We start from the raw sequence: 22790 nt of genomic DNA, 5'->3' as shown, positions 1-22790 counted from the left end.
TAGAAAGCAGCTGGCCACCCCAGTGCTCTGGCAGTCTTCATTCACTTCTCTGAACCATTTCCATCTTTGTGGAGATATGAATTTCTTTAAAATAATGGCTGGGAATATGACTACCTTGCTGCTCTAACATGAGACAGTCTCAGCAATCCTGCCATCACAGTGGAGGTGCCCATGGTTTGCTCAGGGAAGGCATGATTTTCAGCATCTGCAGCAGCCCCAATTCTTTGGCTGGCCAAGACTCTAAACCAGGATTTCCAACCAGGATTTGCAGGACATGGCCTTTGGGCAGTCCAAAACACTTGTGGCCATCCTGGACAGATAACACAAATTTCAGGGAGAGTCCCTGCCCTTGTTTCAGATGTACCTGGCCCTGGACAGCCTTTTCCAGAGACCAGGAGGACAGGTTTCCCCTGGGGACAGGTTCCCCTTCATGGGAAGGCTGGAGCCATTTATCTTGATGAACTGCCCCAGAGGCCTGCAAAATGGAGAAGGGGAGCAATAGGGAGCTGCTTCTCCTCGAAGCTGAGGCAGAAGATGGATTTTCCATGCTGATCTGGAGCTACAGTCCCAGCCCCACTGTGGTATCCCGCTGATTACCTGGCCCCATGAGCCGGCTGCAGGAGCCCTGCTGGCCGCTATCACAGGACATGTGCTGTGGCAGCTCCCTTTGCCTCGGGATGAGCAGAACAGGGGAAGTCTTGTGGTTTCTCTTAGTTTAGTGTCTTTGGTTGGGGTAATGCTGGCAGAGATGAGGTGTGTGGTGTCTTGCCCACAGATGAAAAAAGGCAAGTTAACAAGAAACTGTGTGGTTCAGAAACCCTGCTCATGGGGATGGGTGTCTAGAGAGTCCAAGCAACTGTTTCACTTCCTCTGATGGCATGATACCGAACACTTCTCCAACGTGCAAAGCCTCCAGCTTAGTCTTTCCAAGAACATTGCTTCAACTGAACATTGCTCAGTTTTAATTCTTAGCTCACCTGCGTGGGCCCTAATTTCTCTTCTGACCTCTTATTTATCTCAGAATATGGGATGAGCAGGAAAGCCAGAGGTTTCCCTACACGTAAGCCTTGCGCATCTCTCCTCCAGGGCCGGTGCCCCACGCCGTGCGTGTTTATGAAAGCAGGGATGCCTCCATCCCTCCCTCCCTCTCTTCCTAACCCCACCTCCCCAGCACGGCTGGAGGCGAAGCGGGGCCGGGGCCTGCGGGGCCGGGCCGGCCTCTCTGCGCAGGGGCGGGCGGCAGCCCCAGTCCGCTGCCGGGCACCGGCCCCAGCCCGCCGAGTAGCGGCCCCGCCGCCGCCGGTGCCGGCTTTTTGGCATCCCTAATCGCGGCTGGCCCCTGTGATTGGCTGCGCGGCTCTGACCCCGCTCGGGCTCCCGGCTGGGCGGATAAAAGGGGCCTGAGCCGGGGGCTCCCAGGCATTCCCGGAGCGGGCACCAGGGACCGCTGGCCGCAGCATGACGGGCAAAGCGGGCGCGGCGCTGGCCCCCAGCCTGCCCGGCAAGCCCAAGCCCGACGGCGCGGCCGCCGCCCCCGCCGCCCCGCCACTGCCTCCGCCGCCCCCCGCGGCTGGGGTCAAGTCCAACTCCGGGCCCACCCCTCCCCGCTGCACCGGCTTCGGCATCCAGGAGATCCTGGGCTTGAACAAGGAGCCGCCGTCGCACCCTCGGGCCGCCCTGGACTCTCTGCCCGCCGGGCACCTGCTGGCGGCCCGCTCCGTACTCAGTCCCGCCGGGGTGGGCGGCGTGGGCATGGGGCTGCTGGGCGCCAGCGGCATCCCCGGCTTTTACACCCAGCCCACCTTCCTAGAGGTGCTCTCCGACCCCCAGAGCGTCCACCTGCAGCCCCTGGCCCGGGCCCCCGGGCAGCTGGACAGCAGCCAGACGGCCAGCTCAGGTAGGCACGTCCCCGGCCCCCGGGGACCCGCTGCCCCCCGCCAGCACCGCCGCCAGCACCGCCGCCCGCACCCAGCCGCCGCCCGCACCCCGTGTCCCGGCGGGAGGCCACTTGCTCGGCGGTGGAAGGGAGATTTCGTTTCGATCCCGAGAATGAGGAGAAGGGCGGGCGGGACCATATTTTCCCCCGTCCGGGGCTGCGGCCGCGGTCTGATGGCGCGGCCCCGGTCGCCTGGCCTAGGGATGCGCAGAGCCCCGTCGGAGCGGCCCCCGCGACCCCGTGTTGCCGGATAATTGGGGGTCTTTCGGCATCCTTTTCCTAGACGGCAGCAGCCTCCCACAACTCTGCCTACAGGCCCCGTTCCGCGGCCGCTTCGGGTCCCCCCAGAGCGGCAGGCAGCAGCGCCGGACCCTGGCTCCGGGGGCAATTCCCGGCCTCCCTCCGGCAGCGGCGCCCGTCCCGAGCCGTGCCCGTCGCCCCCGCTCGCAGCACGGCCCGCCGAGCAGCACGGCGCCGGGCCCGGGCAGGTGGAGCGGCGCCGCGGGCAGGAGCGGGACCGGAGCGCGCATCGAAATACGGGTCCCCCATCGGTCCCCCGGTTGCTCCTTCGGGGCAAAGGCGGCGGCGCCCTGCCCTCAACACCCCCGGGCCGTGGCATCCCTGGGGAGCCGGGGGTGGCGGATAGGCAGCAGCTCTTCCCGGGGCTTGTTTTTGCTGGTTGGTAGCTCCATAAACCTCAGTTTCTCCCTCCCCGCTCCGGTGTTTCCGGGGCGCAGTCCGGGATCCCCGAGCTGGAGCAGGCGGTCGCGGTTGCCCGGCCGCGGAGCGGGGGCTGCAGCTTTCCCGTTTTCCTACGGTTTGGTTGAGCTCGCCGGGCTCTGCGTGTCAGCAGCGAGGCAACAGCAGCCTCAGCAAACGACTCTGGTGGAAAGAGGCGAGAGCTAGAGCCCGGTCCCGGCCCGGAGCCTTCCCTGGCTGGGGCGTACCGCCCCGAGCTGCCCGCACCGGATCGGGAGCGGCGCCGGTGCCGCGCTGGAGGGAGCAGCCGGCGTCGGGCCCCGTCCGCGGCGCGATCGCAACGAAATCTTCGGCCAGAGCCGGCGGAGGGAGCGGAGCCGGCGGGCCTGGCCCGGAGGACTCTGGCGGGGAGCGAACCCCAGCCCACAGCCGCTGCCTGTCTTTCCGCAGATTCCGAGGATGTCTCCTCCAGCGACCGAAAAATGTCCAAATCCTCCTTAAATCAGAGCAAGAAACGAAAGAAGAGGCGGCACAGGTAAGACAGCGGCGGCCCGCTCCCGTCGCCTCGGTCCCCAGGGAACCGGCCAGCGGCGAGCCCTGCCGCCCCGGCCCGCTCCGGCCTGGAGCAAAACATTCTTCCCGGCCGCCGGAGCGCCCCGGCACTCCTGCGGCTTCTTCAGTGGGTCCTTCCCTCTATTCTTTCTCCCCGTCCAAAATAAATCGGATACGGGGACGTGCCAACAGGGGGATTCGACCACAGGTGTAATTTTATTTAATTTTTTCTGGCTGCGGATCCAAATATTCCGTGTCGCAATCCTGTGCAGCCCATGAGCTGCGGTGGAATGCGGATCATCAGTGTTTGGAAGGGAAAATCATCAACCTGTCAGAAATAATAAAAGCCGTTTTCAGCTCCACATGCAGCAATCTTAATACTGGCTGTCAGCAAGATAGAATTCCTATCAATAATTTAAATATTTTATTACGTAAAAATAAATATTTTGCCAATAGATTAAATAGTAGGGAATCAGAGACAGCCTGCAAAGAAGCTGAAGAAGGCTGGAAAACTGTTTAAGGAAACGAAGATCCACTTTGGGATTTGGTTTCCTATAAGCACGGTCAGGGTAATAGACTTTGCCTGACTTCTCCCACAGTTAAAATGGAGTTGGTTTGTTTGCGCTTTATAAATAGAAACGAAAAATCCCGTGCTGGGTTCTGGCATTGCTGTGGCCAGAGAGCCAGGACAAAGGAAGGCCAAACACCATCCACTGAGGGTGATTTAGGAATAATTAAATCAATCCTGCCACGATGCAGGAAAGGTGGATTAAAAGACGCTCCAGTGAAAGCTTAGCAGGATGCGGGGTGGAAGGAGACCGACTATCCCAGGAGACACCCTGCTATGCGTGCAACAGGAGGCTCGGTCTGGAGGGCTCCTTTCCAAAGCCGGACCCCTCCCCAAGCAAATGTTCCCAGTTTGGGTGCTCTGGAGTGAGTACGAGTTCATTTTCTTTGCACCCCAGACGGGGCTGGGCGATAACACAGCTGGGACTGGTATACAGGTCCCGGTCAGGATAAGAGATAGGAAACGAAATTCAGATTTGTTTTGTTTTCAGTTCTAGACAGAAACAGACCTGCAACATTTGTCTGTAGTTGAATATTTCGTTGTAAACAATTAAGACCTCTAATTGTAGCGAGGAAGGGCTGGAAGATGACTGGCCAATAGCCTGCAAATAGCTGCAGGACAGAAACACCAAAAGGGCCAGTGGGTTGTGAATTGCAAAAGGGACGGGGACTACCCGGGCATGAGCTAAAAAGGGAAAACTTCAGCTGAATGTCAGCAAAACCCTCCCGCCGGTGAGGCTGGACAGGCTTCGGCGCTCTTGTGTGAGGAAGACGGAGGGGAATGCTTGAAATCTAAATTGGATCAAAATTGGAATAATTTTTCCTGTGGTCGCAGAGAGAGAAAATACATGATTCAGTGTGCCTCTGCTGTCCCTAGAGTTCACAGATTTGTCAGAGTTGAAGAAAAACTGTTTGAAAAGAGAATGGATTTAAAAGTGAATTTAAAGAAGGGTCTGATCGCAGGCAGGTCCCTTGCATTTGCATCCTGCTTTTGTTAGCATTATTATCGATCTGGTGGAATCCTTTTCATTTGTATAGGGGAGGATATTTCTGATATTTTCTGTTTATGCTCTCTGGAACTGAAAGGCTTTTCTGAAATTTGGATGTATTTTAGAAAATGACTCTATTTCCTCTTTCTTTCTGGGAGATACGTGTTTTTTAGATTGATGGTAAATTTACACATTTACTTTGCACAAGGGCTGCAATTCGTTGTTGGGTTTAGGATTGTTTTATTTCGGTTTGGTTTTTTCGTTGAGGCTTTTTTGTTTGACTTGTTTTTTTGGTTGAGTTTTTTTGTTTTGTTTTTGTTTTGTTTTTTGGTTGGTTGGGGTTTTTTGTTTGTTTGTTGTTTAGGGTTGTTTTTTTTTTGCCATTGCAGTATTTTTAGCTTTTATCTAAAATTGTGCTTTCTCTACTGGAGGAGTTGAAGGGTGGGAGTTTTAACCCTCAGGGAGTGGAAGTGGTTCGAGACTTCTCATCCATCTGCTCGGGAGGGGCTTTCATCTGTCTCGGCTTTCCAGCTGCTGATTTTTCAATTTGGTTGTCCCAAAGTGAGAACTGGCTGTGTGGAGGCAGGTTGGGCTGCTGCCTGCCCAGGGCAGTCCAGGAGGATTTCTAAAGGATAATGGGGTAATGCAAACTAGCAGGGAGCAGCTAAGGAGATTTTGGAGTGGAAGCAGCTGGGGAGAGGCAGAGGAAGGGAGCTGGTCCTGGCTCTCATGGGGAAGAACTGGTGAAAAGTGGTGGGTTAGGGTGGAGAAAACATTTGGAGAATTCCTCCAAAGACTGAGACTCAAGGTGAAGGATTATTTGCTCTTGGAGATTTTAGAGGCTAAGGACCAGCAGCTGGGAAAGGGCTCAGCACCTCTCCAGACGGGATGCTGAGGAGAGGATGTGATGATCCTCACGAGAGGCGGCAGAGTCTCCGATCAGCTGCCATCTCTGCGGGCGCTGGCTGCTGGGGAGGCACTGTCTCCAGAGGCAAGTCCCTGGAAGGGAAGGTGATTTGTAACTGTTAAAAATGCTGTCTTCTGGCATTTTCTGGTTCTCCTTTCACCCTGGCACTTGACCTTTTGTGCACAGAAACACAGGAGGTGGGGAAAAGCTATGTATTAGCCGGTCACCCGGGTTTCACTGTTTTCAGTGTCCGTTTCTCTGACTCTTCATCATCTTTGCTGCTTCTCGTGTTTTGATCAAAGAGTTTTACTCCCCTCAGGACAATCTTCACATCCTATCAACTGGAGGAGCTGGAAAAGGCCTTCAATGAGGCCCACTATCCTGACGTGTATGCTAGAGAGATGTTGGCCATGAAAACAGAGTTGCCAGAAGACAGGATACAGGTAATCATATCTCTTGGACCCCCTTATTGTGCTGCTCTCAGCCATGCTCATCCCTCCATGAAGAAAAGGTAGTGGCATGGGCAGGCTGACATTTTTCTGAATAAACTTCCCCAGGCTGTTCAGTCTCCTGCTTTTGATGGCAGGCAGATCAGATATTCTTGGCAGATTTGTATTTGGTGTTTGTATGTCAATATGTGCTGTGCCTGGTGTGTGGTACTAGTGATCTGGGGCTGTAACGGAGGGGATCTTAAATCAGAGAAGGACAACAGGCATGCAAAAAAAGATGACAGTACTTCAAGGTCTTGGTAAAAGCAAGAAGAGAGCCTCCCAGAGACCATGTCTGGGTAGGCATTGCTGAAGGGAAAGAGCTCATCTCTGCTCCTTTGGCCACAGAAGGATGCACAGGGATGGCGTGGGCAGCTAGTACAGCTGTGGGTAGGATGCAGTGTGGGAATGATGGGTGAGTCCCAGCGAGATGTTTGCACCACATCTGCACTTTGACTGGATTTGCCTCATCAAGTGATGTTTCCCTGAAAGTTTCTGGGGATAATTCTTTGTTATTTTTTTATTAATCTGTTAAATTTTATTAAGGTAACAGCTTTTAACATTGAGGTTTTAGCTGCATGTCAGTCCTATCATGGTACTGTGAGGAGGTAGAACAAGGGGGTGTGGAATATCACTGCTGTGTGGGGAGCAGGAAGGAGCAGCCTGAGGTGCAGGGCTGGGCCAGGACCAGCCTTTGGCATGCATTACAGCCAGAAAGCTGGAGAAGACTTAACAGCTGCTGTTTCCAGTGTGGGAGGCACACTGGACAGAGTTAACTGATGTTCACAAGGGTGGGCTCCAGCACCCCCTTTTGCCTCACTTTACCCCATGGCTTGCTCCCACCAGGTTTCTACACAAGGCACAGGATTGTAATGGCCAAGCCTTGAGCAGGTGGAGTTCTGGTCTGGCTGGAAGTTAACCTGCCCTGGTTCTCCACACAGTGGCAGTGGCTGGCTGCTGTGACTGGTGCACAGTAGTTTCTACAAGAGACTTTGTCCTACGTGCCATGTGGTGTTGGGAGGGTCCTGGTTTCCCTGGTTCCTCCTTCTGTTCCTCCCTCATGCATGCCCAGCACCCACCAAGCTGTGTCTTGAGCTTCTGCTCTTCCTTTGCTGAAGAGATGGCCCAGGAGGCTGCTCCCTTGTGGGTTTGGAATGTAGCTCAGAGGGCACTTAGCAGGATAACACTGATGCTGGAAGCTGCTGAGGTATGACCCTGCGCAGGGACAGGAAGATCCTCCAAAACAAAAGTGTAGCCTTTCTCCCCTCTGTTCTGAGCCCCCCTCACTACCCTTATTCTTGTGCTCAATCAAAAATGACATTTTAATAAAAGCAGCTCATGCTTCTTATCCCATTGACCTGGCAGGACTCCTGCTGATCTAACAGCTTGTAGATAACCTGTGTGCTAACAGGATTTCCACCAGTCTTCAGAAATAATGCCCCACCATCTCAAATCCTACCTGATGCATTAGGATTTTGCTCTGAGAAACAAGCCCTGATGCTTTGCCTTTAGAAAGAGTGAAATGGATGGATGGTCACTTCTCCACTTGTGATCCTGTAGGACATCAGGCCAAGAGAGGAGAGATTGCTGGGAATTTATTATTGCCCACAGCCACAATTTGGTGCTGGGCTGGAAAGAAGATCCTTTGATTTCCCATAAAAGACCTTTCCAAGGAAGAGGTTCCTCTAGTGGCACAGTGTATGTTGAATTCCAGAGGCCCCATTTCTCTGGCCAGAGCTGAGAGCATTCACTCTGTGTGAGGTGGAGTGAGATGTTGTGGCAGACAGTGTAGAGCTGACACAGCTTGTACGGCTTCAGCACCTGGAACGCCCTGAGTATCTTAACTGATCTGGAAATTAAATAGTAGGAAAAGTATCTTAGCTGTCCCTGACTGGTCTGCCCTGTCATTCTGCAGCTGGCTAATGAGCAACTGCTTAGTCTTCCTGTATTGCAGCTTTTTAACCTAGGAGGGCTCCTTACTGTGACCCCTCTGCTCTTGAGATCAGGTTAGACTTGGGCAGCAGAAGCACCCCGATGTATGGCTGTTCTGAACATCAGGTGTAACTAATGGCATGTGTATTCCAGAAAAAAGTGATTGTGAATAACAGTGATTGTAAATAACAGTTTTGCTGGCCATGAAAGAGGAAATAATGAGAAACAACAGAATTTCTGTGGCATCTGTTGAGCACCTTGCCAGGGTGAGCATCAGGCTCACAGAGGAGTCCTGAGCACCACTGTTCTTCCCAATAGGTCAGCAATCCACTGTCCCTTACCACACATTCTATGAAATCTTCTTGTCAAGATTTTTTTTGTGCGACAAGCCATGGCAAGGTGATTCCCAACTTTGATCATACTTCTTGATATTTTACCTTGTATTTCTTTTCAACTTTGGGCCTTTTTGTTACAAGCCTAATTATTTCCCCTTGGTTATAAAGTTCATGCTCTTTAAATAAATGTAAGATATTTCTTCTCCTGGTCACTTCTGGTTTTCATCATTGCTGAAGTAAGTTGCAAAGATCTTTCCTTAAATCATCCTTCATAAATCACATGCTCATCTCTTAATCATGTGGTTGTTCTTACATGAAGCCATCCTGTCTGTCAGCCTTCCTTCAGTGTTCTGGGTTTCATTTTTTGTTAACTTTGGCTGACAAGCATAAAAACATCCCTACCAGCTCTGACAGTGGTGAGAGGTGGGTGCCACACAGGGCAGCTATCTGGTGATGCTGAGCACTTTGTCAGTCTCCTGGGATTTTGAATGCATGTAAATTTCTTAATAACCCATGGCAAGAAGTTCTGCAGCAGAACTGCCTGAGTGCAGTAGATCTTGCTTTGAATCTCTTAGCATCATTTAATGCTCCTTGGAAGAGACAGCTTACCATGAATCTTTACTCCCATCTTCATAATATTTATAATTTCACATCATCACATTTTTTTCCTTGCATGAGTTTCCAGCTGCCTGAGGGTGCTGTATAGTTTTGCATTTTCATTGCAGCTTGTGGTTCCTCTCATCTTTCAGCAATCTCCTTCCTGTAGGTCATTAATGAAAGTGTTTTCTAATATTGTTGTGAGCATCATATGTTGTGGACTTCTACAGCATTTCATGTGGTTTCCCACTGGATCCTCACCTAAGACTGATGTCTACCCCTTATTTTCATTCATGGAATTATTTCTCAGGAGGTATTAGTCAAAGAGAAAGTAAATCACCTATGAAATTTGATGTGAAAGTGAAATTCAAAGAGGGCAATTGAAAGAATGATATATAGGAACTGTTTGCAGATAAAGCCTTCAGCAGAACACTACAAATATCCATCAGAGGCCAAGAAAGTTACTGGTTTAAGAGAACACTGAATACAGGAAAAAAATATTCAAACCCTCCATTTAAAGAGGATACGAAAGTGTATTTTTTTTCCAAGGCAGACACACACTGTATGTGTCCTACTCCCACACTGAGCTGGCTGCTCCTGGAAGGAAAATGAGCATCCTCCCATTGGGCAGCATGGGAAAATAATTTTTTATAATAGTGAGATACTATGCACAAGTCACATCAGATGTCACTGTGGCCATTTTGCAAGATACTTGAAAAAGACCACATTCATCAATGTATTTGAAAGAATATTCATAGGAGTTGAAGTGCCAGTATTGGAATAAACCCTGTTTATTCCAGACTGTTCTGTAAAATCCAAGAGAGGTAAGTAGATTCCTGTGAGGAAGTATATCCTTATTAAACATGATGAAGTATTAAAAATGTCCTGAGGCTGACAAATACTTAAATTGCTGTTTCTCATAACAAATCTCTTAAGTGTAACGTGTAGATTTTACATAAGTTAACCCTATTGAATTTAATTATACATAACAGTTCCAAACTTTAAACTGAGTAGTTACAATATGAAAGTTCAGTAACAGTTTGATTTGGGGATTATTGAAATGATTGTGTATGTTTGTCCTTACAGTATGTGTCCTGCTGATCAAACAAATTGATTAATCAGTATTTAAAAAAAATAAGATCCTGACTGCTATTGTAGGGACATTAGAGTCACCTTTTAAGGGAAGTAATCAATTTAAAAAGGTAATAAAACTGCTAAAAATTGTCAGTTCTTGTTGTTAAAAGGTGCATGGTAATTATTGGATGACAATTTTTGGGACAAATGAAATTGCTCACATAAGCAAAAGGAATCCCAAGAAGAGGCTGGTGCTGTGTGAGGAGTGGGGATTGTCTGTGCATCCAGCAAGCTTTGTCAGGCAGCTAAGAGGCCAATTTTGGCTAAAAACAAAACAAGGTCAATTAAATCTCTAATTGAAAAAGTATTGGTTTAGCTACCAGATTAACACATTTCAGTATCACTGTGAAGCCCTTTAGGAGCTGAACAGGGATGGAGGAATCAGGAGGAGTAATCATTTAGAGGGAAGCAAGTACCAAGAGTGTTCTGCAAGGACAGAGCCTTATCTTCCTTCAGTTTTGCAAATAGGTTCCCTGTTTAGAGATAATTTGACAAGGCCTGAGGAGCCTGTACTGCACTGAGTGTGAGCTCAGGAGTGAAGCCACGGAGCCCCCTCAAGGAACATGACAGAAAGCATGAAGGAAAAATAAGTTTTATGCAGCTTTAGCAGCCCTGGCTTCTCCCTCTCCTGCCAGGTTTTCTTGCTTGTTGCAGAGTGCTGAGGTGTAGCCTGAATCCCAGGGTGTAAGTATGGAATGCTGTGATTGCTCCATGCAGCAGGTGACCTTTCCTGAATGTGTGCCTGGAATGGCTGCCAAAGCATTACTGAGTGCTGCAGAAAGTGGTGATTGTGGCTTTTCTAAGCTTATCACTATCACTCTAAGAAGTGAGGACCTGTCTACTTTTGTTAAAATTTTGAGTGACAGTCACACATGGAACAGAGCAAGGCCAGCATGAGGCACACTGCCAGTGGGTTCCAACTGGTACCTCTATACAGCATATTCATGGGGACCATGTAGCTGGAAGGAAATTGCCACACTGGGTAGGGTTGTTGGAGGTAGATTACCATGGTGAAGGACAAGCTAAAATTGTTGCCATTGTTTGAGCCAACTATTTCAAAAGATATACATTTTAAGAGCTCTGCAAGCAGTTAATAATGAAATAGAGTTGAGCAGCTAGTGCTGGCTACCTTTGCCAATAATTCGTGAGCACTGGGGCAAGCCATGGCTCTGTGATACCAGATAAGTGTCATAAACTTCCCCTATGCTTCTAGAAATGTAGAAAGTGCACAAGTGAGAGTAATAAAACTAATCAAACTTAGTGGCTTACTGAGGATATTATTATGAGTTTTCATCATGGCATATGGTGCATCTTTGCCTCCATATCTTTAATTGGTATGTTAGGAGTTCATCCACTTTTCTGCCTCTTCAATAACATGCTTGTTTAGTTGATCTAAATTCATATTCATTTCCATTTTTCAATTAAGAGTTGTTTAATTTGGCCCTTTCTCTAATGGATTGTTTTCATTACCCTTTATCTATGGCCTGTTTTCAGCCCATGTGCTAGAACTTCGTTTACAAGTTAATTACCAAGCTGCAAACAGAGGGGCTGGGTGATGGGCAAGAGCAGGGGCCCAGGCAAGTTTTCCAAAGGGATTCTTGTCTGAAAAGTCTTACACCACATGCTTTTGGACAGAGAAAGAAAATGTGGTAAGAGAAAAGAAGGAAAATGGAGGGCTGGGAGTGACACTTTAGCTTAATGAAGTGGGGGCTCTCCTGCTTCTTGCTAGACCATGCAGATTGCCTGCTTATCTTGTGGGATTTTATCCTGCTACAGCTGGGGCTGCTAGGTGCAGTTTTAAAAGGTCTTTTTGGTGGAGAGGTGAAGGTATAAAGTTATGAATATTTTCTTTACCCAGGTACTGCTTTATCCCTCTGTGTTCAGTCCCTGAGTTGCTTTAGTCACTGATCAATTTTCTAAATGAAAGAAAAAACCAAATAAAACCAAACTTGCCTCTTCTTGCCTTCTGCTCTGTTCTTACAAGATGTTTATGGCTGTCCCAGGAGAAGGGACTGGGAATTTGATGTGCTTTTGCACAGAACTGGGAGGAAAACAGGGGCCTTTACTCTGCTTGTTCTCTCCCTAGTTTGGAGACACTATCAGCAAGGATCTGACCCCTGCAAGCATTGGGTCACACGAGTTCCCTGTGAGAGGAAAGATGGGCAGGAAAAATGGGCATTCTGAAGCCCATTTCTCTGGAGTACCTTGGTAAGGGCTTTCCCCATCATGTCCAAGAGAATCAGGAATGGCTCTGCAGGCATGATGCCAGGCTTCCCTACATTCATCTCCCCATTTTCTTGGTCTAAACAACAGTAGTTTAAGGCTAACACTTCTCTGAGTTAGCTTAGGTTTGCAGTTCCTCGATCACTTCAGCTCTTCTGGAAGTACCATCCCAAATCCCTGTGCTGGGAACACTTGTATTCACTTCTTCGCTTAATTATGAACTTTCTTTTATCTCTTCTGATACCACTGCAGTTTTTCACATCTGATTTTTAAAAATAATTGGTCATCTCAGCAATTTCAGTAGTTAATTCCTCTCTGGCCTTATGACACACACCTGGCAGAGGTAACAGCTGATGGTTGTGTTCATGTTTTCCTTTAATGACCCTTTATTACAAAGTTTTCCTCCTTTCCTGGCTTTGAATAGAGATTTTTCTAACAGTTCAATAACACAGGCACTTTAGACACTCAGTTAATTTACTCTTCCCTTTATTTCTTAATGGATCTATTTCTCTCTGTAGTGTTTTTGTTTTACCCTGATAGATCTCAACAACTTCTTCTGATTCTTCTCTGGAAGCACAAACCTGCTCTCCTTTTCATTGCCCTTCTCTGTGGGTGTTCTGTGAGCCAGGTTTTGCCCAGGCACTGTAGAGCAGTCCAGTCCTCAGCAGACATACCAAGAACCTCAATCTCCACGTGCATGAGGCTGCAGGTCCATCTGTGGAGCAGAAAAGAGGAACTGAGCACTGAAACAAACTGTTTCTACAGTATCTTACAACAAAGATGCTTTCCAGAGGGTGCTTTATTGGAGGCTGTGAAAAAGCATTAGGTGCTCTTCTGTCTACCCTGAGTGTTACTATCCTGGGAGCAGCAGTGAGAGGTGTTCAGTTTAGGACCTGCCCAGTGTGAGAAGCACACTTGCTCCCTGCTTTCTCTCTCAACAGGTAGCTGGTAGGGTCCCAAATGTCTGAGCAAAGGCAGAGCTGAAACTATGGCTCCCACACAATTATTAGAGCTTTCAGCTGCAGCTTTCTCCTCAAAATTGTAGCAGGGGAATGCAAGCCAAGCACTGGTTGCCTTTCTGTGAGTTATATAAATGCTCATACCATGCATGTTGCACACTCATAAGCATAGGGGTTATGTTCCTTCCCTGGGCTAGAAGTAACCTGGTGACTGACTCGTGCCTGGCTGCTGTAGCTGACCTGCTACAGCGTGGATGAGCAGCAGCACCTTGCCAGGCCAGGGTAGCTCCTACCTGTGCTGCTCAGGCAGCCCAGCACAGACAGGCTGCCCACCCAGCCTGGGTCACCTGCAGCTGTGGGATCCACGTGGCAGCACACTTTCTCACTGTGCTACCCTTTCCTTTCTGAAGACACTGCTTGGCTCATCCAGAGGGAGGGCTGAACTGTGAGTGTTGTTGAGAAAAAAATTCTTGGAAGGATCTAGCCATCCCATCCATGTGAACATGCATGATGAATACCTGTCATAGCCAGATGTGCCAGTGATGTCCATTCCAAGACAACTTGCTTTATGTCCATCACATCTTTCTGATATCTCTGGGTCCCTTCACTCCCAGCCTTCCAACTCAGAGTGCCCCATCACTGTCACTACAACAACTGGCATTTGTTCTTTCACTGGATCAACTTCTTCAGCTTATATGATGACCATGACTGAGATCAAGGCTCAGTGTCTAAGTGACAGCTAAGGGAGATACCTGGGACTGTGCTGTCCTGGTGTGAGCAGCATTCCTGGCCAGCCTGCATGTCCCAGCTCTGCAGGTCACACCATCAGCAGTACTGTTCCCAAGCTGGTGGTGTCGACTGCAGGTGTCAGCGGCACAGCAGCAGCCAATGCCTGGAGCATCTGTTCTCTGCAGCTGGAAGATGTCATGTGAAAACCCCTGGAGTTGTGAATTACCCAAAGAAGGTTAAGGATACACAGAGCTGAGGAACCAGTAGAGCCAGGAGCAGACAGATCGTAGGAGTAGAGTGCTGAAGGCCCACCCAAGCTGGTGCATGGAAACTGATTACATCTTACAGCATTTTATAAAATGTCATGTTTGTATAGATATCTTCCAGCTAATGCTTCAAGGGTGCTTGGGGACTTTGCAGACTGTCCCCATGCATGTAAGGCTTGAGCCCTGTCTCAGGGAGCAGTGGGCACCAGCAGTACTGCAGACACCGTCTCTTGCTGGTGCACAGCCTCTGGTGCTGATGTGTTTTTCTGGAGAAGGTCAGAGAGCACCTTTGCCCTTTGCTCAGTGTCTGGGCAGGGCACCAGGGAGCTGATGCTGGCATGCAGGGGGCAGTCCCAGAGCACAGGCAGTGCTCCACAGCCTCAGGGGAATGCTGGCATCCTATGGTCTGATTTGAGGGCCCATTGAAAGGCATTGTGAAGGGGATGTGACATTTCTCCTCTGGCTGTCCTAACTCACCTTCTCTAGCATGAAAGTGATAATGTAGTGTGTCCCTGCATGATTACAGAGTCCATTACTTACGGGTGTTTATGAAGATCTATGCTAAGGTTTCCTCTGTGCTAGAGGACCTGCAGAGCAGTGTTAGTGGAGGAAAAGAAGGCAAAATGAAATAATTCAGGCAGGATAGCAGCTTGGTTAATGGAGTCAGGTACTGTGATCACTTAAAGGATGGATGTGCACTATCACTGTTTGTGACAATGACAGATGTCTCCCTGGGTTTCTGTGGATTAGGATGATGACTGCACTCTTGTCAGCTTTCTTGTGACTATCATGCTTCTATGACCCTGATGTTCTTCTTGTTTTTCACTCAGCATGTTAGGAAAAGAGGAATTTGGGTGTTGATCTGCCAGGTCCCAGCATATGGGAGTCTATTCTGTAGTGCCAGCTAAGCTACTGGTCAGTTGGAATCACAGTGTGGCCATGGTGAAGTCAGTGTCTCAGAGATGCATTTGCTGTGCAGATGTTGTGCACACACAGACTGAGTGTGTGCTGAACCACTGATCTCACTGTGCTGACCCTGCACGTCGTGTGCACACTCGTTTTCCTTTGGGGAAGATGGGATCCCTGCAGCAAATGAAGCTCTTTGCTTTTGAAAGGTTACAGGAAGTGAAAAAATGTTGCCTATGAGGCCAGGTGAAAACCCCAGATTTACCAAAGGAACACAGTTTAAGACATGTTTCCTAGTGAAGAGGGATTTTATAGCTTTGGTTGCATAAGTCAGATAAATTGCAACAAACAGTTATTCTTGGCCCATGTAGTGCTTTTAAGAGCAGGATTCAGAGACAGGACTAGCCTGCAGGGCTGGTGGCATGGTAATACCATGCACATTTTTGCTGGGTGCCCATTAAGCCCGTACTCAATGAGTGCCCTGTTACTCTTTTAGCTTAGAGGGGACCCAAGCATGGAGCACCATCATGTCTTCACTCAAGAGGGATGAGCACTGTCTCACAGCTCATCTTGTATCTCTGGTTGGACCTGTTAGCCATGTGGGTTGGACACAACTCCAGCTTTTATCAGAAGGGCTCTTGCTATGCTATGTATAGGAATGGCCCTTTTTAAAGTGAGTTCAGCAAGCTCTTTCCCCGTGTTTAGCAAGAGGAGGGATGATGAGTCCTTTGATCAGCCATGCAGCCCATGTGCAACCTTTACTGCTCTCATTTAACTTCATAACCACTTTACACCTGCCATAGAAAGTGATGTCACCATAAACAGTACCAATAACTTTGATGTTACATTTGAAAAGACAGCAATAAACTGTTTCCAGGCTTACACAGGTGCTGCAGTCTCCACCAGCAGTCAGGAGGCTTTTCTGCAGTGATTGCTAAAACAGAGGGATTTGAGGAAGCCCCAGGGCACAGTCAGACCTCATGCTCTCCTGGCAGTCTGTTATACAGCCCCAGTATGGGTGGGGCCTTGCCGCTCTGCCCCTTTCTTCGGGGGCTGTTTTGCCCGCAGCTGTGCGCAGCTGTTCCTGCAGCCCGGCAGAGGCAGGCGAGGCAGTGTCTGTGCGTCCGTGTCCGTGTGTCCGCAGGTGCGGACGGGCACCTGCCCCTGGCCATCTAGCGGACACTCAGCTCGTGCTGCTCTGGGCTTGTGCTCCACAAACCTCGCTCCTTGAAACCCCCTGTTGGAATGCTACGTCAGAGGCAGGACGAGAGATTGGTTGAAGCAAAATTTCACAATTCTCAAGCCTGGAATTTTCCTTTAATAGATGAGGAATGCTTGGGCAGGAATGCTTTTTATATTAAAAAAAATAATTTTTTTATATTATTAAAAAAAAAAATCCAATATAAATTCTCCTGGCTTTTTACTCTAGCTTGGAAAATAGCTGCCAAGAAAATGAATGTTACCAGTGGAAAATTTTAGGTTGAAAAAACCAGAAACAATACACAGGAATACCACAGATGTTTTAAAATATCCCTTCACTAATTCAGATTTCTGAATTATGGCTAACCTCAGGGAGATTTCTCTCTTCAGCAGACAATGTTTCAGACAGTGATTTGGTAAACAAACTAATATGATGAATGTGGATAACAAGGATGTGTCAAGTCTTATGTCCCCTTGCAAAATGAGAGATTTCTCTTCCTACAATTTGCTCTTCTGCATCATCAATAATCTGGAGAAGTATCAGTTGTCATTTGTGATTCAGAGGAGGAAACTGTTGAGATTATCCTTGCCAGTCTTGACTCCAAAATTCCCACTCCAAAACCCTTGCAACACTATAGTCAAGTACAGAGTGCCTGAACTTCTATTGCTTTGGGCAGTGGGCACTGGAGGTGAGTGTTAGGTGATGATTAAAGTTAGAAACATTCCCACTTTTCACAATACTGCAAGACAAACCTGTGCACTTTTCTCCATGTTTAATTTTTGGAGAAAAGTTTAATTTTTCCAGGGCTTCCTGGAGCAGTTTACCAGATTTCACAAAGGGTGTTTGTGTGAAAATAGAGGTGTGAAACTTTTTGGGGTGTAACACATTGGTCCAAAAGACACCTCTGCACATCATACTGTGACAGCTTTGCACAAACATACTTCAATCTAAAATTAATCAGAAGGTTTCACCACTGCCCATGAGGTGTGGAAGCAGAAGCACAGTCCTTTCACCATACCCTGGGCTGTGCAGCAGAGACCCAGATGAAAACAAGTGAGAAGCAAAGTGCAGGGTACAGAGCAATGCCAGTAAAGCATTTTGCAAAGCTGAGCCAATCCTCAGGGTGGGAAGGGGAAAGAGGAAATGTGGACAAACCTAGACATTGTTTGAAGCAGACCAAATCTTACAGTCAGAGGAAGCTGTAGAGTAGATATCTCAGAGCAAGGACAATAAGCAGCCAAAGAATACCAAAACCACAAGAGATGTGTAAGGTGAATACCAAAACCACAAGAGATGTGTAAGGGGGAAACCCTCTCCTGGAAAAGTGAGGTGCCAATACTAAATAACAGCATATTTGGATGTTGTGCCTGATGTGCCAACACAGCTGAAAATAGCTCTGAGTTACTAAATCACTGTGTAATTCAGCTCAGAATCAAGGCATGTGAAAATTTTGGTAACACATCGATAAATTTGAAGAAATCCCTGAGATCTTCTCGTAAATGAAAGCCCCACTGATGGAGCCATCTGAATGAGGACAAAATCATGGAAACAGGACACAGGGGACAATCCTGCTGATTTGAAATGGCATGAGGGCTGCCAGTGCCATGCTGGAGCTCATCACTCAATGTTCCTCAGAATGAGCTTGTGACAGAGATGCTTGACTGGGATCTGATCCCAGCAATACACAGTATTGAGTACCATTGGTTTCACTTCATTTCATGATGAAGCCTCAGATGAAGATATGGTTCCTAGTATTAAAGCTAGATGGTCAGTCTTCCTGATTTCTGTTCTGCTAAACATTCTGGGATTTCAAACTTTCATTTTTCCTAATCAAAACCAAGAAGAAATTCCCATCAAATGACCAAAAATTGATTTTGGAAATCTCAGAATGATCTTACTGAGATGTTGATGCAATTTTGATTTTCTCATTTGGCTTTAAAGCATAGATTTTGCATGTCTTAGGCAGCTGAGATTAAAATACGGCATTCAGAAGAAAGCTATAGATAATTTTGATTACACTTCCACTGGCTGGACACAGTTTTTCCTGTGTGATTGAATCAGCATTTTTTGATTGAAGATTTTCTACCAGCTCTAGTCAAAATTGGTCTGCCAGCTGGCAAAGCTTCTGCTGCCTCCAGCATTTGCGTAACACTGCCATGGAAAAGGGGATGCTCCAGGGTAGCAGGTTTAACACTGCCATGGAAAAGGGGATGCTCCAGGGTAGCAGGTTTTGTGGCAGTGGGCAGTGCTGGGCCAGGCTGAGACCCAGCCAGGGAAAAGGAAGAGGAGCATGAGGCAGGCAGGAATATGATAGGGGCATCAGGGTAGGAGGGAAGAGAAAGGGCAAGTGGTAAAAGCATCAGTAAAGAGGCCCCTGCAGCTCTGCACCCTGTGCTCTGGGAATGGGAGGATTGCATGACCTGGAGTGAGACCCTCTGCCAGCATCCTGCTGACTGCACAGCCAAGCAAACCCATGTTTCACACAGGCATGGAGGAGAGGGTGAAGAGAGGAAGCTCTGCATTCCTGAGGGTCTTTGCTTAGGCCCTGGAGGATTTGCAACCCTCCCCAGTCCAGGGGTTACAGACTGGCAGTATGAAAGTGTAAATCACACCGTTTATCATGCAGAGGAGATGACGTGGTGAAGCAGCCTCCTTCCTCAGCCTGGTAAAATCCTCTCTGACATGCACAGAGTGTCTTCTGCTGGGAGAAGCTGGGATCACAGCCACTGGGACCACCACCCCACCCATTCCACAGAGCTGTCTGGGGGAGCAGGCTGGCTGGGCTCCTGGGAATGGCCAAGGGTGGCTGTCATCAGTGCTAGCAAGCCACCCATCTGCCCACCCTGCAGTTCTGTCCCTACCATAAGGTTTCAGTGCTGGGCAGTTCTCCTCTGCACAGGTAGGAGAGATGATATTGCCTTGCCACCTGAGACCAGGACATCACTCAGTGGCATCAGTCTTATGGTCCCCATGGCAGAGCTGGGGGACTGGCACAGACCCCCAGTGCTCCCCACTGCAGCTTGAGCTCCCCCACAGCTACGAGTAGTGGGGACAAGAGAGGGTTAAGCTGTCAGCTCTGTAATGTTAAACAGGTGTCAAAGGCACCTCCATATATCTGCAGATTGAAATCAAATTCTTTGCAGTATAAAAAGATAAATTACCCAGGCGATTCCCGCCTCATCCCACTCATCAGGCCAGCGCCAGACGGCAAGCAATTTTTTTTTTTAATGTGCTAACGACCTAATCAAGCAATCAAGTCGGAGAAGATTGCGGAGTGACCCCGAGCATCCATCTGCCAGCGAGACCCCGACATTCATTTCCATTCTGCCGTGTACTTTCCGGGAAAGGGAGGGAAAAAAATAGAAAAGAAAAAAAATCCTAAACAAATTAACACCCAATTTTCTGTGAGTCTAATTAGTTAAATGAGGAGGTGTTTGGGGTGTCCACCGGGAGGGAGGGACTGCCTCTCGAAGAGGGACCTGGTAACTCCGTGGCATTAATTAGCGCAGGTCAATGGCGTGGTTCCCTGGGGACCAGCTGCTTTAATTTCCCGTGATATTTCAGTGCCTGAGGCCCATCGATTCAAACTGAAATTAACTTATTTTTCAATCAGGCCTGGGCTGCCCCTGGGGCTGACTCTTCCTTTGCCTCCTTCTGAATAGACCTCAAGCAATTTTTCATCTAAAGCTGATGCCTCTGCTCGGGGGGAGAAGGGAGGGGAGCCGGGGAGGGAGGAGGGTGAGGGAGACAAGAGGAATGGAAATCTGAGAGAGAGCACTAATAGATTTCTGCGAGTATCACCCCCTCCCTGCCATTGCTGCCTGCCTCTCTGCTCACTGCCCCCCAGGTCACAGCTCAGAGATTATTCTGCCAATTTTCTGAGAAGATGAGGGGTTTTTCAAACTGGGAATTCAGGGCACAGCGCACAGAGCAGCTTCCCCCTTCTTTCGAGCATCCGCCCCCATCCCAGCCCTCCCTGCAGGCACCGCTGCCTGCGGCCCTGTACCGCTGCTCAGACACACAGCAAATAATAAAAGAAAATCCCAGGCACGAGAGCCAAAAGCCACTAGAAAAAAGACGTTGCAATGGCAAATTAATTACATCCTGTGGAGAGGGATGGGACCTGCTTTCACGCTTGGCCCTCTCCACTCCTTCAAGGGAGGGAGGGAGAGATACCCAATGTCTGTTGCATGGGGGAAGAGGTTGTATTGCCTTTGGGATAAACATCCACCCATCTGCTTTCATCATGCTGCAGAAGTACATGCAAGTTCCCACGTGGGAAGGGGCCTGGCATGCCTTCTCCATGCACAAAACCCGTGTCCCTCCTTGCTTGCTCCAGGTTTGGTTCCAGAACCGCCGGGCCAAATGGCGGAAGAGGGAGAAGTGCTGGGGCAGGAGCAGTGTGATGGCTGAGTACGGGCTCTACGGTGCCATGGTGCGTCACTCCATCCCGCTGCCTGAGTCCATCCTCAAGTCTGCCAAGGATGGCATCATGGAGTCCTGTGCCCCTTGGCTCCTGGGTAAGAGAGCAACCAACTTCATGGGGGATGGCAAATGGGTAGAGACAGGGGGATGCAAGGAAGAAATCAGAGTCATGTTGAAAATAGGTGAGGGGCAGCAGGGCAAGGTCCCCCCATCCTGCCACCCTCAATGCCTCTGTCTGCCAACGACCCTTGTTAAAAGGGTTCCATCAAATTCCTGCTGGACCTTGGATCATGACCTGCAGAATCTGCCTGGACACAAATTTGCCCACATGCTCAGGCTGGTGCTAACCTTCCCTTCCCATAGCTCAAGCATATTTCATGCCCAGCTCTGAGCAGGGGCTCCAATCCTTGCCCAAGGCAGGAGGTCATCCCAGTCTCACTCCTCCAGCCCTGTGATGTTGGATAGGGTGCTAGGACTCCCAAATGCTCTGTCTTTGCCCAAGTTTCACTTGGTTTTCTGTGCAGGCATGGAGATAGCAGCTACCCTGTCACACTCCTCCTCTTTGCTTCCCTCTTTCTGACCTTCCAGGCTGGTTCTGCCCCAAAACTAGTATCTGGCATCTTGACAATGGGCTGTCCTGTCCTTATGTCTGTGTGAAACAGAGAGAGGCAGAAGGGTGTTTGTGGTTTGACACAGAAATAAAAATATCCCTCAAATGAGGGATCTCCTTCCCCAGCCTCGGTGAATCTCAGGCAGCTATGCTGCTGTCTGAGACCCTCATCTCCATGCAGGAACAAGTTAGCTTCAGGTTCACAGAGAGAAATGAAGGGGAGAGTAATTATAGACCTTTGGGACCAGCCACAGTCCACAGGTGCTGGGCTGCCCTTGTGCGGGGGCCGGAGCGAGTGGCTCGCCATGACTGCTGTGTGAAGCAAGGGTTTCTGCTTTTCCTTAATTCTGGCCTCTCTTTATCTTTGCTGTTTTCAGTTCAAGATGGCTTTCCCATGCCCAGGCGCTTTTCTAAACCCGAATACCAACAATTCTTTTTAGGGATGCACAAAAAGTCTCTGGAGGCAGCGGCTGAGGCGGGGAGGAAGACAGAGGTGGAGCGCCAGGCCCTGCCCAAGCTTGACAAAGGTGACAAGGAAGAAAGGGGTCCTGATCCCAAAACCACCATTTCCCAGGAGGAACTGAGAGAAAACAGCATTGCTGCCCTCAGGGCCAAAGCTCAGGAGCACAGCACCAAAGTCCTGGGGACCATTGCCGGGGACAGCCCAGCCCCAGGCAGGAAGCCGGAGACAGGGGAGGAGGCGGCCGTGGCAGAGGATGAGAGACAGACGGAGAAACTGAACTCATCGCAGAAGGAGGAGAAGCTGATCTAGGGGGAACAGAGGTGGCAGAAGCCAGCCCCGACAGACACTGTGTCCTCTGGGGGCCATGCTCCTCTTTGGACTGCCAGGTGTCCCTGGCCACCCCTGCCAGGGAGAGGGGTCCTGGTCTCTGTGTTTGGGGCTGCCTGGCAGGGGTGCCCACTGCCTGCTCCCCTTGAGCGTACCTCTGCTCCTCGCTCCTCCACCCCACCAGGCCTTCCTCACCCCCCACCCCTTCCTTCTGGGGAACTGGGAAGTGTCACATCATTGCTGCCACCAATGACACTAAGGCTCTGGTCCCTTCAGCCTCACACCTGGCTCTGGGGCTTTCTCCTTCTGCTGCAGCCCCAAACCCCATTGGCCGTCCTGAAGCAAGCCTATTCCCTGCTGCCATGCTTCTCCTTGGTGCACATCTCTGCCCAGTGCTGCCCAGGCCCCGTCCCTTGTGCCCTGTCCCACGTGCCCCAGGCAGACACGTCACCTTCTGCTGGCCATTGCCTCTGCCTGTGGCCCAGGCTGCAGCAGAACAAGCCCATGGCAGAGCTTGCATGAAACCATGACCATCCCTCTAGGGC

The 22790-nt window shown here is 49.4% G+C and overlaps 1 protein-coding gene across 1 annotated transcript; it reads left to right on the top strand.

The window, feature by feature from the left end:
- The first annotated feature begins 1458 nt into the window (after positions 1 to 1458).
- On the top strand, positions 1459 to 22227 carry VSX2 (visual system homeobox 2). The gene is made up of 5 exons (XM_071428413.1): positions 1459 to 1897; positions 3086 to 3170; positions 5970 to 6093; positions 20760 to 20940; positions 21896 to 22227. Exons 1-5 carry the CDS (start codon positions 1459 to 1461, stop codon positions 22225 to 22227), a joined length of 1161 nt encoding a protein of 386 aa, XP_071284514.1.
- Positions 22228 to 22790: the final 563 nt, after the last annotated feature.

This window comes from Agelaius tricolor, unplaced genomic scaffold (assembly GCF_023055355.1).
Source record: "Agelaius tricolor isolate 1412-34295 unplaced genomic scaffold, bAgeTri1.0.p SCAF_5, whole genome shotgun sequence".
In the NCBI taxonomy this organism is placed as follows: Eukaryota; Metazoa; Chordata; class Aves; order Passeriformes; family Icteridae; genus Agelaius; species Agelaius tricolor.
The sequence above is the reverse complement of the archived record's forward strand: the minus strand, read 5'-3'. Positions and strand labels throughout refer to the sequence as shown.